At 42.6% G+C, this 21,259-nt stretch overlaps 1 protein-coding gene across 1 annotated transcript in view; it reads right to left on the bottom strand.

The window, feature by feature from the left end:
* LOC106658668 (delta-type opioid receptor-like) overlaps nt 1-21,259 on the bottom strand; it is a 42,816-nt gene that overhangs the window by 7,056 nt on the left and 14,501 nt on the right. Inside the window, exons 2-3 of the mRNA XM_014380725.2 lie at nt 15,033-15,621; nt 11,436-11,663 (exon numbers count right to left, since the gene is read on the bottom strand). Coding sequence (XP_014236211.1) covers nt 11,436-11,663; nt 15,033-15,137 — 333 coding nt within the window. The 5' untranslated portion in view covers nt 15,138-15,621. The remainder of the gene's footprint in view (nt 1-11,435; nt 11,664-15,032; nt 15,622-21,259) is intronic.

Genomic DNA, 21,259 nt, shown 5'->3' with positions numbered 1-21,259 from the left:
CTCAATTCCCCACTGATCCACCAGGGGGCGCATGGGTATCGTTTAGTTCTCAATGGCCGAAAAAGTATAAAAAAAAATTTTAATAAAATTATTAAAAAAAAAGTATTTTTTTCAAAAAAATTATCTAATGTAAAACGAATTTCATGTCTGTTTGTCTTTCATGATCTCAAAAACTATCCAACTGATCGCCTGGAAATTTCTACCACGCATTCATTGTATTACTAAGAAAATTTGTATAATATTAAAAACTCTATTCACTTTTTTGTTTTATAGTTCCGATATTATTATCATGTTTGAGCCATGTTTACAATTCAGAATGATATATATTAGGATTTTTAAAATGTTCGAAATGTAAACGTGGCTCGTAAAAAAAATGTCATGGTTTAGTTATGAAAAAATGTTAATAATTTTTTCAGGTTTGTCAGCACAATATTAGAGCTGCAATCATATTTTTTTTTAATAAATGCCAAAAAATGTATAATGTATATTTTAATTGACATTTTTATACTAATTTGAACTTCGCGCTCACTGCGGAATCTACTATTTACCGGATCTGCCACTTGAGCGCCGCCGCTGCGTACACAATACGCATGTGCCTCAAATTTTTCATCAGTGGTTTTAACTACTCGTGTCTCGTGTAGACGTCCTCTTCCCAACGATGGTATTTAAGGAGGTACCTCCGTCGAACAATTACAAAACGGAATCAAACCAAATTATGCAGACATGCTCATTTTTATAATAGGAATGTACTGTGAAAATTTGGTGTAATTTCACTACTTAGTTTAAGAGATATGAGTAAAATATTTTAACATTGTTTCCGATGCAAATGGCGATAGTTTTGGCATATCTCATAATTTACAAAACGGATTTGCGTGAAATTTTTTGAGCCCTTCTATGAACTATCACAGTACCTCGTGTTAAAGTTTTGTAAACTTTCACTACATGAGTACTGTGTAATTAATTGAAAACTATGTACGAATGCACATTCTAGTGATTTTCAGTGGAAATCTCGGGCGACGGTAAACGAGCGACATAACCTGCATACAAAAGCTAATCAATGTAGTATGCGATTTGCGAACAACGAGCAGACGGGCCTGCCTAGGAACTTTTTTAGTTGGGTTAGTTCTAGTTGTAGTTACTTCTACCATACGAGCGACTACGAGAACTTGACTAGAGTAGTAGTCGGAGGTACCTCCTTAACACGTGCTTTTTAACCTACTAGTCCGTACTCCGTAGTGCATGTGTATTCAGTACAGATTACGATTCAGAAGTGTATGCAACGAAAGAGGATTGCATAGACTGCATCAGGGGATCAAAAGTTAAAAATATTTCATATTACAAGTGATTGTGTATAGTGTGACATGGATCGTCTGAAGAACTTAAGAAAAAAGGTGAATTGGAAGCTCGAAAGTAGTCGACATAACCTTCTCGTAAAACTTGACCCATTAATCAAAAATTGGGAAGGGCAACTTCCAAATCTCCAAGACATTTTCTGTCCCGAAGAAATGGACCAACTTCTCACGGATTGTGTAATTGCGAGAAGAAGAGGTCGGTTTACAATTAATCCAAGAAAACCACGATTTATAGAGTTTGTAATCAGGAGCGGCTACAAAGACAAGCCGAGCGTTGGTGAAGATGGCAAGCCATCGTCGCGTCGCTCCACACCAGTGCATACCTCGTTTGATTACCCATCCTGGACATTGATATTGAAAGATCTATTTAAAATATATGATCAATTTGATTTAAGTTACACCGACGAGTCCGGGCTCACACACTTTGATGTGGCCTGCAAATTTGGGTTTGACGAAATCGTCGAGAAATTTCTCGAACTCGGGCAGAATCCCAATTGCGTCAATCAAAAAACAGGTGATACACCACTTATAACTGCTTTGGACAGTACCAGTAAAAAAGTGGCACGATTGCTATTAAGAAGTGGTGTGATCCAAATTTGGCCAACAAGACTGGAAGGACACCTCTTCACTTCATTTGTGTACACTCATACATCGAGATTGACTCACTGAAAATGTTATTCAAGCTCAGCGACGACAAATATCACCCAGTGCAGATCAACGTCCAAGACGAGAGGGGTGACACACCACTACATAAGATTACCAGATTGCCCTATGCTCTGCCTGCCAATAAAAAACCGATCTTCGATTTCCTGCTTAGAAATGGCGCTGATCCGAACTTGGCCAATGCACAAGGATGGACTCCTCTGCATCTGATTTGCCAGAGAAAACAATATCGTGGTGACGACTTAGCGGAGCTATTCTTCAAAATAATCGACGAAAAACATCAAACGTTGCTGATCGACGCTCAGGAACAGTTTGGCCACACACCTCTATACGTGGCTCTGTACCACAGCAACAACAAGGTCGCCGAAATTCTGTTGAACAGAGGAGCCGAAAAAAAAGTAGAGGACGCTGGAAGAAGCGGTTGGTAAGAATCGACGCTCTCTTTATTTCCTACGATTTCAACGCGAAATAGCCTCCTAAAAATTCCAAAACATTAATAAAATTACTCCCAATTCTCATACCCCTATAAACAAAACATCTATCATTGCCACTTTGGCAATCTATAAAGATTACACACCTTTTTCAAACACTCATCTCTCCATAACCTAAACAATAGTTCTCGAGTACGAAACAAAGGGCGGCCGCGAGCCGACCCACAACACAATGAACACCCCACACCAGCCCTTAAATTTCATTGAACAAACCTTAATGAATCAGGCTGATTCATCTCTCAATAGGAAAAGATTAAATGAAGATGATATAATGGATTACTCCAAAAGTCCCAAAAAACTACTAGGCGCCGAAACTCTTTTAGAATTCGCAAACAACGCAACCAATTTCAACACAACCTTCAACACAGCTAACAACAACCTTACATCAAATACACACTCTTCTCAAGCCCAACCCCACGCGCAAAAAAAGAAAAATGCAAATTTTATTACCGAATACCCCCCATCAATATCAGGACCTTACAAAATAGTAATCCAACCCGCAAACAACTCAGGTGAAAACCGCAAACCCTTATATGCCATAGACATTGCGAAAAAAATAGTCCCCAAATATGGCCAAAAAGTCATAGAATCCATCAATAAAACAGGATATAACAACGTCTCAATCACCACATTTAATCGAAAAATAGCAAATGAACTCTTGAAATCCGCATTTCTAGAAGAAAATAACCTGAGAGCATTCATCCCAAACTCATACGTTTTCAAAAAATGTATTATTAAAGGAGTACCAACAGATATCGATATAGAAAACGAAGATACATGGAAAGAAAATTTAATTTTACATTCCCCGTCAGCAAAACTACAAATATCAGAAGTGACCCGATTTTATAGAAAATCAAACTCGAAAGACGACCAATCTTCGATAAATGAGAATTCTCGCATACCGACTAAAACCATCCTTGTCACATTCATTGGACAGGTAATGCCACAGCATGCATACCTCATGAAGGTAAAATTCCAAACCCACCACTACCTACCAAGGGTAAAGCAATGTACAAATTGCTTCAGGTACCACCATGTCAAATCTGCCTGTAAATCTAAGAAAAGATGTATCTACTGTGGTAACTCTGATCACGAAAGCACGCTCTGCACTAATAAAACAAAACCCATCTGTGTCAACTGCCAAAACGAGCACTTACCAACGGACAAAGACTGCCCCACCCGAAAGATAGAACAAGAAATTCAAGACCTATCTAAAAAAAATAACGAAAACCCCCGGGAAATGAGACGACAACTAATTGCTGATGCAACTAATCGCAAAAAATTCCGCTTCTCAGAATTTCCGGAGCTCTCTGACGTTCCAGACGATTACTCTGTCAATGAGATAAATAATCAATCCACAGCACCTCGAGCCTCCTATAGAAATGTCACTGCGAAAGCTCTCAAAAGAATTCAAAAACCAATCTCTCACAAAGATCGCACCCTCAGTACTGACAATTTATCTGAAGATGAAATCACATCATCTATTCTTTCCATGCCTACGTCTCCCACATCAATATCACAACATGAATATAATAGTTCCAACTACCTTTCTCTCTCACAAACAAAAAACTATTTTCCAAACACACTATCAAATATCTCTGAAGAAATAGATATTCCCCAATTCGTTCATTCTCTCCACAATGCAGGAAATCTTCAACAGTTTATTAACTTTGCTCTAAGCTTCATGCAAAACAACACTCCAATTCACAACAACAATCAAACCGCCACAAAAGGTATAAAACAAGTCAATTTCACACCAAATCAACTTAATCCCAACTAAACAATAATCCAATTCAAAATCTCTTATCAACTCTACCTTTTAACATATATTTATTAAAAAAAAAGTAAAAAAAAAAAAAAAAAAAGCAAATCTATTCTCTAAGCACATTTATAAAAACAGATTCACCCACATATACATCAAAATACGCAACAATAACTAATACACAAAAAATGGACCTAGGAAATCTAAAAATCTTCCAATGGAATTGTCACAGCATTTATAATAAGCTTGGAGACTTACGACAAGTTATTGATGAATTTGACATAGTACTACTAAGTGAAACCTGGCTTAACGAATATACTAATATCAATATCCCAAATTATACCATCCTAAGAAAAGATAGAGAACCAGACTTACAGGGTGGCGGAGTGGCCATCATTATAAGGAAAAACATCCCTTTTAAAAGAGAACACAACATATTTCACAAGAATAACATCTTGGAAACAATTGCAATCAGTATACCACTCCAAAGCCACAACTCGCAATCTGACTCTGTACTCATAATTTCTGCATACAGAAGTCCTCATAAAGAATTCAATCAAAACAACTGGCAGCAATTTTTCAGCACATGTAATAGTCACAAATACACCATTATAGGGGGTGACTTTAACGCACACCATCATTCATGGGGTGCCAATAAAAACTCCCCCTCAGGCACAGCCTTATCTGAAACCTTAACCGACTCCGATTTCTCAATCATAAACGACGGTTCTCACACATATTTCAAATCTATTATCCCTGACTATGACACACAAAATCTCACCCCAGATACCCAGCTCATTGATAATATTAAAAGCATCACCTCTTCTCCCCTGGACTTAACTATGGTATCGTCTAACTTACTAAATATAACATCCTGGAAAGTATTTCCTGATAAAATGTACAGTGATCACGTACCTGTCATCACCTCTCTTCAACTAAACCTTAACAAGGCGTCACCCTCCTTCTCCCACAAATTAAACCTTAAAAACACTAACTGGGACTTATATCATAGTATTCTATACCGCTACATAGAAGATTACAGCTCATCCTTTGCTAAAATGAACTACCAATCCATTTACAAAGCTTTAACACAAGCTATGAAAATTGCGACCAAGACCCACAGCAATATAGATGTAATAAACAAAAGACTTAATCATACCATAAACACCCCTATAGAACCAAACTCAAATCCTCTTTCCCAAAGCATCCAAAAGAAAAACCAAAACCCCCACTCCCACTCCAAAAATCCCAAACCTTCTACCTCTCCTTGGTGGAACGAAGAGTGCACCCTACTTGCCAAGACTAGGAGAGATGCAACAAAAAAATTATTATCCGACCCCTCACCAGAAAATCTAAAACTTTTAATTAAACTAGAAAAAGATACGAAGAAAAAACTTTTATCCATTAAGAGATCTCAATTCCAAAAATATATAGAATCAAAGATTACTTTAGACACCAACATCTCTGATGTCTGGAAAACTATTAACATGTTCAAAGGAAAAAGAATAAACAACCATCAAGTTAACGATCTAGAACTTACAGCAAATGCCAAAAAATTCATCTCTGACTATTGTAGAAATCCCCCTACAGACCCTCCAGACTTTCAAGACGGCTCACAGCCAATTAACAGCTCCACTGAATATATAGACTCCCAAATCACTTATGAGGAATTTCAAGCAGCTATCTCCTCAAGCTCAAAAGACTCTTCACCTGGTTTAGACCAAATTAATTATATAATGTTAAAACATGCACCTGACTCACTTATAAAACTACTACTCTCATCAATAAACGGCTATCTAAATAATCATCACATCCCAGAGGACTGGAACTCCTCTTTAGTCATTTTATTGCCCAAAAATTCCAACAATAAATTCAGACCCATCTCCTTGGCGTCCTGCATCATGAAATGTACCGAAAAAGTATTAAACTCAAGATTACTCCATTTCTTAGAAAAAGAAAACATTCTCCCTGACTCCCAATACGGGTTTAGAAAAAACAGATCATGTACTCTAGCCCTGGCAAAACTTATCACATATATACATACCGCGTTCAACAATAACTCAAATGTTCTCTGTGTCTCTCTAGACATCAGATCTGCTTTTGATAACATATCTCCAACAATCCTCATAAAAGTGCTCAATAAAATAGGGCTCCCAATCAAAATTAAAAAATTCATTTACAACATAACAACCAACAGACAACTACATTTCAAGATTTCAAATTCCATCGAAGGCCCTTACCCCAAACACATTGGCACACCCCAAGGCAGTGTCCTGAGCCCCACCTTATATAATTTATATATACTAGAACTATCCAATCAGATAAAATCTCCAACTCAGATTCTACAATATGCGGATGACACACTGATTTACCTAAAAACAGATAACATCCTAAACGGGAAGCTGGTTATGGAAAAAAACCTACTCTCAATCAATAATTACTTTAATCAGATTAACCTTCCTCTTTCACCTGAAAAAACACAATTCATCATTTTCTCAAAAACACACACCAACATCTGTCAACTACCTATCTTAAATTTCAACAATACATCTATCAAACCGACAAATACATTAAAATATCTAGGCTTCCACCTTGACATACAACTTAACTGGGACTATCACTACATGAATATCATTAAAAAAACCAGCAAACTAATGAACATTCTCAAATTCTTAAGAGGTACTTGGTGGGGAGGCCACCCTCAAATCTTAATCCTGATTTACAAATCTTTAATTAGAAGCACCATAGAATATAACTTGTTTCTAACACACACAAAAAACACAAAAAAACTAGACAAACTCCAAAAAATACAGAACCAATGTATAAGGCTGGCAGCAGGCTACAGAACATCCACTGCACTTAACGTTATTCACGGTGAAACAAAAATCCCTTATCTCCAAGAGAGAATTAATTTCTTATCAAACAAATTCATTCTCAAAATGCTTTCGATAAATAATCATACGCTCATCCCAGACATTATAGACTTAAAAGAAGAACTAGACATCCACGACAGACACAACATAAGACAAAACCTTCCTTTTCTTAGCTCGTTCAACAATATCTCCAATCTAACAAAGGACATACTGATCACACACAATCACCCTATCCCCTATGATTACAGCTACTCTGAACTCTTATACAAACCACCAATAGACCTACATTCAGGCCAAAAAATACAAAAATCAGAAGACGCTTCAAAATCCTTTGATAACATATTTAAAAATCTAACCAACAATAACATAACTATGTTCACAGACGGGTCCAAGATAGATAAAGACCACCCTACAGGTCTGGCAATTTATCTTCCCCAAACCCAGTTCTCTCTTTTGTACAAAATCAATAACAATGCTTCTATATTCACAGCTGAAGCTCTTGCCATCTATTTAGCTCTAAAACTCTCATTAGACAACAGGCACCCCAAAACTTTCATCTTCACAGACTCCAAAAGCACACTCGAAGCTATAAACAATTTTTCTCCAACCAAGAAATCTGTCACAAACCCAATCATCCTAGATATAATTACAACCTATCACAACCTTAAATTACTAAACTTAGAAGTAATACTAGTCTGGATACCCTCCCACCTAGGCATTCAGCACAACGAAGAAGTTGATATATTGGCTAAAAGAGCAGTAAAGGTTGGCTCTTCATACCCCCTGAAACTTTTTTACACAGATTTCCACTTTCATCTTGCTGAAACACATAAAAAAAATAACACACATAAGCTGATGCATGAAGCAAGCTACAAAGGAGCAAAATATTTTGAGTTATTCTTCTCTGCAAGCTCATCCAAACCATGGTACGCCAAACATAACCGTCCAAGATTCCATATCGCCACGATAAACAGATTAAGATCAAACCATTACTCTCTAGCAGAAAGTTTACATAGGAAAAATATGAAGGATTCTCCCTCTTGCGCCTACGGAGCAGAATACGAGGACATAGACCACGTGATCTTTCACTGCCCCAGGTATGCGAGGGAGAGAACTTCCTTAAACGCCCAACTAAATCACTTTTCCAAAAAAAATAATTCTCCACCTCCCACATCTGTAGATCACATTCTAAAACAACCCACAGGACCTAAAGCAAAATTCATAACAGATTTTCTCAAAAAATGCAAACTGAACGTATAAATTCATTCTTCTCGTACTCTACAACACAATCTTTCACCTTTTCCATCTCCTCTCCAAATAAAGAGCAACATTCTGACCACCGTATATTTCAAGCTGCAACTCCACCTACAGTCAATTAAACCAATTAAAGTTCATCGCAACCAAACATGAAGTGTGGCAGACCGGCAATCTATTAAGATTCCAAGGCCAAAATAAAGAAGAAGAAGAAGAAGAACAGAGGAGCCAATACAAATTTAGCCAATGCAGACGGACGGACTCCTCTGCACATTATGAGCGAGAGAAACCGCAGTATTGGTTTGATGAAAATCTTATTTAAGCTCAGCAAAGCCAAAAATTGTCCCGTGCAGGTCGACGCCCGGGATAAGTCGGGCAACACACCTTTACACAGTGCTCTAAGATGTAACAACCAGAAGGTTGCCGAATTGCTACTAAGAAATGGCGCCAATCCAAATTTGGCTAACGAGAACGGAGAGACACCTCTGCATACTATTTGCATGAGAAGCCTCGATGATGACTTTGTGGAAATATTCTTCAAAGTCTGCGACGACATCCAGAAGACGGTACAAGTCAACGCCCAGGACAAGTTGGGTCGAACATCGTTACACTATGCAGTGTACTACTGCCACAAGAAGGTGACCGAATCGCTGCTAAGAAGAGGTGCCGATCCAAATGCGCCTGACGCGAAGGGATCGACTCCTTTGCACATCATGAGCAAGGAAAACCACGATAATTACGAGCTGGTGAAGCTATTCTGCAAGATCAACGAGGAGAGGAAGCAGACGTTACAGGTCGATGCCCAAGACAAGAAAGGCCGAACACCCCTTCAATGGGCCGTAGCAAACTTTTTACCAGATGTGGTTGACGCACTCTTGGATCAGGGGGCTGATATATCCAGCTTTGTCTTTCCCTGTTCGAGTCATTTCAACGAGTGCTTTGAATCGCATGGCATCGAAGACATTCGGTTTAAATTGAGATCGACGTCTGGCGCTGTGCCCGTCGTCGAATGCCTAGAGAAAAGAGGATACGTACCGGAACTAAGCGACGCCATAACGATCATGAAATTGTTCATAAATCAAGGATTATTCGCCAAGTCGGCAGATATTGAAATCAATTGGGATGACGAACAGGAGCTCGCGAACAAAACAAAAGAGGTAATGATAAATTCGAGCCTATCGCTGTACGATCTGATTCGCTTGCGACCCGAAGAGGCTGTGAAACTACTCACTTATACGGACTGCTTAGAGTTTTCACGCTCTAACGAGCTGTCGAAACTACCCGAAGGACCAAAGGAGGCATGTACTGCGCATCTGTGCAAGATAATGTCAAGAGGATTTTTCCGGCGCTGGGCACTGAAATCTTTTCAGAAACTGATATGGTACCGTCTACCAATTGAGTGCTCGGAGATGATCATAGAGCCGCTAACGAACAAAGATTTATATAATATTTGCTTGGCAGATAGATGCCAAAGTCTTGAGGACAGTAAAAAAAATGAAATTACATATGTGATTAAATGTAATAACAAAAGACAAAAAACTTGCTAAGACTAAAAAATCTCCAAAAAACTTCATGATTATGAATTGTGAAAATACTGAAGCGCTATTTTTATTCTGGTTATAAAATAAATAAATAGAACGAACACTGAGATGTATTCGCTTAGCGGCTACAAAATTAAGTTCTTGATGTTGATAAGCATATTTACAGTATTTTTAATGTCTGGCGTTAAATATATACTACTCAAATAAATGTATTAAAAAAAAATTGAATTCATTAATTTGTTTAGCCCTTTATTTTTTGTGTTTCAATGTTTTCATCTTGCCTCTGTTTCATACGACTACTTGGTGTATGACTTACCCATACTATACAAGAATAAAAAGCGAGGCACAAGCATCGTGAAATCCGTATCTACTCAAAATTCTGCAATTGAGACTCATCGAAACTGTCATTAGTAACAGGGTAAGAGGCGTACTACTACCGGTCTCACATGTGCGATGAGAACTTCTAGTGCTGGCGCTGACCGACGGAGTTTACACTCATCATGGAGGAAGCCACAAAAAAAAAGCGAGAGGTGCTCGCAAGAAGCGGAGATGCTGGACGGTGTCGGGCGTGAGACCGGGTCCTCTCTCACAAGGACGGCACTATTCCAGCTTACGGCGAAGTTCTGACGAACGTACCGAAGAAGAAACATCAGCACAAGGGAGAGCACCGACAAAGACGGCTCCGGAAGGCGGGAATGACGCTGGATGAGGGCTCCGCGGAGCGAGCGGGGGATCAGCAACAAGTTGACACGGTTCCTGAACCCCTGATCACCGCGCCTTGGCGTGCGGTGGATGGGGGATGTAGGGAAATGACCAAATACATCGATGCAGCAGCACTGCTAAAAGGCACCCACCGAAGTAATGTCTAACGATGGTTCCGGTGGGAATCATGCCGGAGTTCGGAAGGGCCACTGGTGCAAGGGTTTACCCTGCCCACGCCCTCTCCATAAAAAAAAAAAAAAACACACACACACACACACACATTTGATCAATCTCACGCATGCTCGACCGCACATGCAATAAAATATTCAAGTGACTCTAGTTCTTGAATTCTCGGGCGAGCTCTCAGTAAACATAATCTTTAATCGATAGATGCATACATTAAGAGCGCGTCCCGCGCACATAATATACACGTTGTTATATATATCGCGCCGGCATAGATACGGCACGTGTCAACTCTCTCTCTCTCTCTTTCTCTCTATATAACTGCTGCTACTATATTTCGAGCTCCTCCGCGAGCCCAGAGGAGAGCGTCACACGTGCGTTTAAACGTCGTAATTGCGAATATCCCAAAGCTCGTAATTTAACTTCTTGCAACTCGACGTACCGCCGCTCTGAACGATCGAATTTTTGTCGCTCTTGAAACTGTTGAACTCCCGCCGTGTCCGCGCGCCCAGTTCACGATACGCAGTATACGTCGGTGCGTACTTACAAGTTTGCGCGAGCTTTTGCACGAATGAAGAAAGACGAGAGAGAGAGAATGAAAAGAGAGTCATTACCTGCGAGTAGGGTAGGAGTCTGCAGACGAGCTCGCCGAGGCGCCAGGATTGGGTGAGCCTCGTGTAAGCGACCGCGGGCACCCCCAGAGCGAAGAGCAGATCCGCCGCCGCGAGATTCACCAGGCAGAGATTCGTCGGTGTGCGCATCTCGCGATAGCGCAGGGCGCACGCCGCTATGCCGAGATTCGCGATCACCGCCACGACGAAGCACACGCCCAGCACCAGTACCTGTGTAATTATAATTCATGGGTAATTTTTCACATCATCTGTATATCGTGCAAAGGTATTTGTGGGATAATCGTTATAATACGATGGTATTAATTAAATTCTCGTTGTTGATAGACTTTAATAATTTTACTTTATTATATGACTCGAATATAAAAAAAAAAGTTTTATCCATACGAATAAAATCTATGCGTAATATTTGTGCACCGTCATCTGCGAGATCAAATGATGAAATACGGAGCCGAGTAGATTCATAACGAGCTATATCACTGAGAAAATTATTCGTAAGTTTGTACCAAAATATTCAACTTTATAGGTTCTACGTGAAAATAAATATTCATATATTAATCGAGTTTTCAAAAATGCTTCCAGTATTTCACTTGAATTATCGAGCGCAGAATTACAATGTACACATTTCATGCAGAACCAGAGACGTTTACAATACATTATATCCTTTGTTCTAAAGGAAATTACCATTCCACGTTGATTCACGCGAGTGCAAAATAACTCATCCTTTTTTGTATCGAAAAAGAAAAACCGAAACTCACATTCTCTCAGAGAATACTTTTCATCGTCGTTTAATTAAACAAAATAAGCATTACATAGATGTATAAAAGCGTGACGTTTGCTTCATATAGCCTGGCGATGCGTGCAAATGAACGCAAGGCACGCGTTTGAAGAAAAAAACAACGGCCCGCTGCAATCTACAAAACCACGTACCCTCGTTCGCCATATATAGCCGGCCTATGGGGATATAATTTCGAGCTTTTTCTTCTCCCGTTGGCTTTTTCTGACAGGTCCATTTGCGCGGAGGCTTAAATATACACGCGACTCCTGGCATGCAGCAGCAGCAGCAGCAGCAGCGGCGGCGTCAGGCGGTGAAGGTTGACCCATCAAACGCACATGCGACCATATACAGCCACTCGACATTTACACCGCTCGCAGCAGTGGTATATATATATACCCGCAGCTTTGCGCAATTGATAATGTCGATCGTGCGCTTTATTCCGCGATGCGCCGCCTGCAATCGCGATAATTCCACCAATTGTTGGACAACTCTCGGATTCGCGCATCGTTGCAAATAATTAATACGGTTGAATATCGTTGAATTTTACCAACAAAATTTTATTAACAAAAATGCAAGGATATTTACAGGTTCGACAATCGATATATTTATATGTATTTGTGATTTATGTCAAACGGATGCGCTGCGGCTGCTCTTTCTCTCGGTGGTTAAGATATATACAGAAGGTATCACAGACTGGGCAGCATCGCGGCAGGCCAGTAGGGCTTGGCGTAAGCCTCGATAGTGAAATTGAGCGGCACGCCCTTCTTGCTCCACAACTGGACGACGGCGTAGGGATGGCCGACGCCGCCCGAGACGACGCGACCGTGACCGCCCATGTTGGTGGCGTTCCGGTCGAGGATGCGGATCTGCGTGATGATCTGGCCGCAGCCCCGCGGCCGACACCTCTTCCTCGCGCTGACGATGCGGCCCTCCTTGGCCGCCTCCTGGATCTCCGACGTGCAGACGAGGCCGTCCCTGCCCTCGCCGAGGCGCTGGCCCACCTGCAGACTGCTGCCGGCTACGTAGCAAGCGCCCATCGCCAGGCAAACCAAAATCGCCAGGTATATCGCGCCCGATCTTACGGCCATTTCGTATATCTCTCTGTCGTTGCTAGTACGGTGTTTTTCGACGAGCGCGACGAGCGAGTCCGGTCGATCGTCTCGATCGCCGCGTACTTATAATCTACGAGCGCCAACGAATCGTATCTTATCGATACAAATTTGGATATTAATTTCGAGGCCCTGAATCGCGAAGCGCAAACATTACGCGGGATTCGAGGCCGATAAGGACTTTACGTAACTATAATTATCGAGCGGCCGGGAATCGATCGATATTACATGTATCGCTGACTTGCGAGCTGATCGCGGAACAGTTTCGCATTTAATCGTCCAGAAATGATTCCGTGTCAAAACAAGCAACAATTACGCGAGTAACGAAATATTATGTAAAAAGAAAAAAAAATGAAGAAGAGTTGGTAAGCGCATCGAGCAGCCCTATACGGAACGATCGTACACGCGGCTAATTATTGAACGCGAGAAAAGCAGACAACGCGCGGCTAATTACATAAATGTTTATTCTTCTCGAATCTTGTAACTCGTTATACATACATATAGTGCCGTACACGCTGCGTATATATATCATTATGTATAGCGAAGAAAAACGTGTGTACATTCGCTCGGGCACACGAGTTGCTGCATTTAATAACATTGTATACTGTGCATATATGTACGGACAGTAGGAGCATACGAGCAGCAGTAGTGCCGACGCATAAACTACACACACGCACACGCACTCGTTCTCGACGCAAGATTTTATTATTATACGCGTATGTATCATATACGTATGCGTCAAATATTTACATATAAATTGCGACTATATAGTTTGCCGAAATTACGTGCCAAAAGTTGGAGCGCCAAGTAAATGCGTATATATATATATATATATATGAATCTACGCGCGCGATCCAGTTCGCGTACATTTACGTGCGCGAGTGTGTGGGCTGTGCAATTAGCGCGATTTTTCCGCGAAAAATTCCCGCAAGCTCTCGTTGCTGCTGCTGCTGCTATATACGAGCTTGCCTGAAATTGTTCATACATACTCGGTCTGGCTCGTTCGCTCTCTCTCTCTCTCTCTCTCTCTAACGAAATGCACGATCGCGCGCGAGCGAGAATAATCCGGGAGTGCGTGCGTGGTGTATTGTGTGTATACGTTTTACCTTTCGCGTGCGCACGTGTATTATGCGCGCGATGTATATATATACAATAGCGATTGGCAAAAGGCAAAAAAGCTCTCTGCCTCTCTCTCGAGTTCCTTATTTGCAAAGTATTGGAAACTTGATCAAGGCACGCGCGGCTATTGTTCTGCTCTGCCGCCGCCACCGCGATTAAAGCCGCGCATCGCACATAGCTCCGCTGCATCCGCACGCGCACGCGAGCACCTCCGTACCACGTACACCGTTATATACATGTATATACCTAGCAGGTAAACAAAACTCGGCGCGGCAGATCCTCGGCTCTTCTTTCAAGGTGTATTATATAGATATACGGCCAGCTGTGGCGCATGCAGCGAACGCAGTCGCATCGCGGAGAGCTGCTCCATTGTCTGCGTCCGGCTAACGTATTCGCTCGATCCTATATATCCTTTCTTTCTTTATCGCGAGTAAAAAAGTTCGTTGAGGGGAGCAACGGCAAAAGTTTGTCGATGCTTTTAATTAAGTCTCCGAGTATCGAGCACGTATAGAAGCGCATACAAAAAGGAAAGGGAGAAACGCATCGAAACTTCATTATTATGTTTATGTGGCTTACCTCGACGCCGCTGGCCCCGTTGCGATCGCCGAACTCGCTGTAATACGTGAAGTAGTAACGTCTGCCCCAGTCCTCGTCCTCACCCAGCACGTAAGACGAGTTCATATCTCTTGCTCTGATATTAAGTACACTGCCAGGCACTTCTGCTGCTGCCGCCGCTGCTGCTGCTGCTGCTCGAAGCAGCCGACGCTCCGCGAGAGAGATGATCCGATTATGCTGCGCTGCTGCTTTTATCTGTTTTTATTAAATTTTTTCCTCGACATTTTTACGCGACGAGCCCACGGCAACTTGGACACTGCCGAGTAGTGCTGCTGGCGATGCTTTTGCTGCTGCTTTTGCTGCTGCTGCTGACCTCTCTTCGTACGGTGATTCATTCGTTACGCTGGCTGCGGACTCGTCGAGTATTGATTTAAAGTCGTCGTTTTCGATCAGCGACCGCATGACGATTCGCGCGACAACACTCGATTCTGCACCTGCTGTGCGCGCTGCGCGACGTTGTAAACTTTTTAAACGTCCAACGTTTTCTCGCTGACGCAGGATCGCGCTGTATGGCCCCCTCGAGCGGACAATCGTGCCGGACCGGCGCCAACTGAAACATGTAATTACAAAATATTAATTCATCCCACGCACGCTCGATCATCAGCGCGATACAATGCAAATGAATAATAGAAATTTCATATAATTATTAATGCTAACGCGCGGATGAATCGATGGAAAATCACAATTTGTATTAGTGCCGCGTCATTTGGTTATAGCCCGGCGAACGTCGCCCATGTTCGCGTACTTTGCTATTTCGCGGATTGTTCAATTTGCCTCTCCAGATGGGCTGCTCCCTATTAATTTGTGGCCGCTGTATGCGCACGATTATAATCGCGAAACGCGATGCGTACAAAGCTTTCCGCGATTATTTCGAATTTGCTCTCGCTTCCGTATATATTACGGAATTATCAGACGAGTCGCGAGCAGCGAGCTTGAGCGTGATCTTGAACGCGATGATCGTAAAAAATCCCTCTCGCGTCGCATGCATTAACCTTCGCTTATATATATCGTCCAAAGGGGAGTGTGCGAAAAGCTACTACTACGACGATGATAGCGATCGGCCAGACCTTCGCCGGATCATCGCTTTTCTGCGTGGAAAAACTCGCGCGCGCGTATGTCGCTTCTTAAATACTGATCATCCCCCCCCTTTTTCGATCGATTGTTGCGTATATAAAACGCTACATAAGCTAATAAAGAGGGAGAATTATGATGAGTGTATCTCTCTCTTTCTCTTTCGCTGTGCTCTCGAGGATGGCCTTGTAAAGCGGATTACTCGCTATATAAATATATATATGAACGCGCGGGGTATATGTGACATTCGTACAGATATTATAGTAAATTTATCGTATTGATATTCGTATTTCGCCTCGCAAGGACGCAGGATGACTTTATTTATTACCGATGCTGTCTCTGCGCGTATATCGAGCTTGCGAGAACGGACGAGACCAAAGTGTATATACAGTGCGAGCTTGCAAGCTCCGCAGCCGTTCGTGTATACGCTCGCACATTTATACCCATTGTTTTTATAACAAAAGAATAAGAAGAAGAAACTGAAGAAAAAAAGTGCCGTTAACAGCTCGCGTCGCGATACGACGACGATGACCATGATCTCTTCTTATTATACAGAAGAGAGCGAAATTTCACGCGCGAGCCAACTATATAATACACTATATAACGCGTTTGTATTTCGCCGCCCACGCGCGTGCGGACTAAACTTCCTTTAGCACCCGGCGAGAAAAAAAAGTCCCTCGCCTTTACGACTCGACGTTATTCGATCTCTTCAAACTATTTCGGATCTCTTGAATAACGCGACTTTCTTTAGCATAATCGCAGACTGCATGGCTGGTATTATCCCATTTTCGGTAGTATATACGGAAAAAAATTTCCCCCCCCTGGCTAATCGAATGTTTTACTGCTGCTACAAAAGAATCAAGTGCGCGAAAAGTTGAGAAATTAATCCGGTCCATTTGTGGGTGCGAGTAAAAATTGAAAAATCATTCAGAAGGTCGAGTAAATCATAATACAGTGTAGTTATAGTTACGCGGTATCGTTTCGAGTGATAAATAGAACTTCCTTATAAATTAATATAAAAAAGTATTAATTAAATGCCCGAACTGCAGCTGATAAATGGTAGCGTCCCGCAAACTTGTATGAATTTATCAAAAAAGTGTACGCCACTATGATTTATGTACGCTGGCGTGGCGTGGCGTGGCGTGGCGCGACTCTTTCCTACGACGACGAGCGGCGAGCGGCGAACGAATAATACAAAAAGATTTAATCGGGGGAAAATCGCACGTGGCGGGGCGCGGGGAGCGCAGCGAGCTAAAGTGCGATTTATGTGCGGTTTTTCAAAGCGTACTAAGTGCTGCCGCACATCCCCCCTGGGTTCGAGTCCACCGCTCAAGCGAGGATTCAAGGATCCGAGCGGAAATGCCAAAAAAAAGAGGAGAAGGGCAGAAAATACGACTCGATTGCGTTCGCCTTTATATCCATGGTAACTGTCGTAACGAACGAATTTTTTTGTCAGAGCCACTCGATAATCCGTCGCTCGACGGTGTACACAGCTCGGCCGCGAACGAGAGACAGAGAGAGAGATAGATATTGAGGGCGCGAAAAAGAAAAAGGGACAGTAGCCGCATAAAATGATAAAATGAACAAAAAAGAAAAGGCTATTCATTATTGGCTCGCGCGCTAATTGGCACTCGGCTATTCTCTCTGCGGGCGGGAGCTCTCTCGCACGCGTTCGCACTTCGGCATCATCGATTTCGACGCCTTGACATTGTGCACACTCGAGGTGCGGCGCGCAAATGTACATATAACGCACACACACAGGCGCGCGAGTATATGTGCCATAAGCTATATAATGTATGCAGCAGGCCGGGAGTGGAGGACGAGATTTCTGACGACCACTGCAATTTTTGTTTCAACTATTGGCGGAGCTGGGCGTAATAGTTTTAGATTCATCGATTATTTCATTGTGCAAAGTTGTATTATGGACCGAGCGACACGTCGACTGCGGTGCACGAGTGTCGAGGAGGAGCGAGCCAAGCACAAGAACAAGAGGAGAGAGAGATAGTTCACTTGACTCCTTGTCCAAATGATTACAGGCCGCACGGGGGCATCTCGAGTGCCACAGCCGCAAGATCGGAGGCGCCCCCGTTCACCCGCTTACTTTGACGCGGCCAAACGACTAGAAGACATTACGGCCAACCAACTTAGCCGATAGGCTTCCGATAAAAAATAATGCCAAAAGTATGGATCGTCGAAACAATGGTTTCGGACTTTACGCGGCGGGAGGGATGGGAGCCGAGCTCCTCGCCTCATCCTAGATCCAATCATCAATCATCCTCTACGCGTCCTTGTCACACACGTGCGCGCGCTCGACCGATATCTCGCCTCGTGAAGCTCCTACAGCGGATCAAACTTATTTGAATTTCTCCGCTCGAGCTGAGCACACGTGCGCGATATATAAGTGTAAGCTGCGCCTCTATATATACAGTCGAAAGCTCGACGCTCGCGTGCATCGCGCGGCAAACGTATACAACGAATAAAAAAAAAACAAATAAATAGAAGAACGCGAGGGGGAGAAAAGAGGAAGGAAGAATAAAGAAACAGCGGCAAAAATTCCAATCAGCGCCCCCCGATACATGTATAATGGCTCTAAGCTCAATTTGCTAATGAAACACGTGAAACATTGGCTGTGGATGTGCAGTACATATAGCAGTGGTAGTAAGTAGAAAAGAGCTGCTGCCACGCGCGTCCCGGACTATATATATACGATACGAGCTTCTGTGCGTGCGTTTGCTCGGCTGCTCTGGGGTTCTGCCAGCCTGTGCGGCTCCGAGTACATATATATCAGAGCTGTGCACGGCTAGCTGCTACTGGGGAGTGTTTGTGTCGAGCAGAGAGTGTAGTCTTCCTTTTAGGTTTAATTGTTTGCCAAGAGGAAACATCAGAGTATATGCCGCTTTTATCACTCCGCTAGAAGAGAAGATATACGTATACACGTATATACATACATACACGTACACGCGCCGAGAGGGAGAAGGAGTCGCGCATAATACGCAGATAAAGTACAAGAGCTCGGCTTAATTTTAGTATTATGCCGAAAGACTATTCGTCCAATTTCGTCGTGTACGATTGAAAGAATAAGCAGCTCCTCTCCCTCTCGCGAGTTATATACGTTATGTGTAGGCTTAAAAGCGAATGAATCGTTATTTCAGGGGCTATTAGCTTTGATTGATCAAATAAATTTTCATGAACCCTATGTACCTTGAAAAATTGCTAATAAATACGTAGATGTTACTTTCATCAAGTAAAAGCAACTGTACGTATTTGCTATTGAGATTTGAGTGATTGATCCGAAGCCCTCTACCGGTACGTAACTGCATGTTTAGGCTAAAAGTCCCAAAATCAGCGTGATTGTGCGCAAATAATAAGTGTCACCTCTACTTCGCTGGATTGAAGCTTTCTAATCGTTACCGCGAATAAAACGTGCTACAACGTGTCGTTTAATGGAGCAAATTTTCGAGTCGAATTTTTTGCCGCCCTTGGTCGAGATGTTAAAAATACAATTCCTTGGATCACATGGAAATTATCAGTAATTTTTGTAGCTCTTATGGCATATATGACATATTTATCTTTTTCTGAATCTTTAAAATAAAAATATGGTTCTCAGCTGGGATATCTAGAACTTTTTTCTTTTTAAAAAATATTCTCGGGAAATGAGATGCCAACAATTGTGCTCTACCCAGTGCCTGCGATCTCTCAATAAATAGCTATACTGAAGTCCGCGTTCACTCTCGATGATCGCGCTGTACGACGACCACTGCTAGGCGGCATTTATACACATGGATGGAAGTTTGCGGACGAGGCAAAAAGTCATCCAGCATCGGCCTGACGTGGCCGCAGAGTCGCGCGTTCATAGAAAAATATCGACGCAGCCGCCGCATCGCGGATACGCGATAATCGCAAAACGAGATAAAACGCGCGCGGGACGCGGCACAGTCGACGTATATACGCGTTTTATTATTACGTATCGCGCGACTCGCAAGCTCGCGCGCATTAATTTTGAATTTAATTTGAAATCGCGCGCGACACGCATTATATAGAGAGCGTTCGCGATTATAAACGGCGGTGCAATGAACGCATGCTATGTTACATGAATAAATCTTCGAGTGAATGAAAAAAAAAAAAAAAAAAAAAAATTAAAAATACGCACACACGCGCGAGTAAACAAAGATCGAGTTGAAAAAGCTCGCGCGGAGCAGCGGCTTATCGAACGACGCGCGGCGCGTGACGTACACCATTCTCTGTATACGTGAACACATGCCGATACATAATTTCTCCATGCGGGAGTTGGTGGGACGTAGGCTGCTTGCGAGCGAACGATCTGGGCATTCAGCCATTTGGAAAGGCACGATAGCATGTATCGCACTCGAATGACAAAGTCCTCACGGGGTCTGCGTTACACGCGTATTTCTCTCGCTCTATATTATTATATAATATATATGTGTAGACGTAGGTGTGCACACACAGGTGCATCACAATAGCGGCAAATTCGATACTCGTGCAACCTCGGCCGAATCTTTCGCTCATACAGTACGTGTGTATGGGCAGGTGGTTGTATCAAGCGTACACAATGACGGCACGACGACGACGACGACAACGACGATGCGCATATGCAAATATATACATTGCAATATTATTGTTCGGTCCATACGTACACATAACGGATATTTAAGGTCCTTCATTGGTGCCTTCGTGCTCGCATCACGCGATATTATTATGCAAATCAACGGCGAGAGAGAGAGAGAGAGAAGAGCCGCGAGTGGGCGACGTGTACATACGACTTGCGTGCGTAATGCCGTTTACGTAGGTACATTTCTCGATATGTCCTTTGATTCTCTGTAGTGCGACAGCAGCCGCGACGCCAACGAGTAATATACAACAAAACACAAGTAGCTGCGATGACACTATCTAAAGTTGCCTATATATACGCATATGCGGCAGCTTCCGAACGCACATAACATAACGCGCTCATAGGCCGCGAGATGAAACGTAGGTCGTACATGTGACCGTATCGTGTGTCGCTGCAGCTACTCGAGCGTCTGATAGTTATTACGGAGCGGCGCATCCAAGTTTGCCCACTCGCGCGTGAACGGGGCGACCTGCGTGAGGCCATTCTT

Source organism: Trichogramma pretiosum, unplaced genomic scaffold (genome assembly GCF_000599845.2).
Source record: "Trichogramma pretiosum strain Unisexual culture from Peru unplaced genomic scaffold, Tpre_2.0 scaffold2, whole genome shotgun sequence".
Lineage (NCBI taxonomy): Eukaryota > Metazoa > Arthropoda > Insecta > Hymenoptera > Trichogrammatidae > Trichogramma > Trichogramma pretiosum.
Note: the sequence above shows the minus strand (reverse complement) of the source record. Positions and strands in the feature narration are given on the sequence as shown.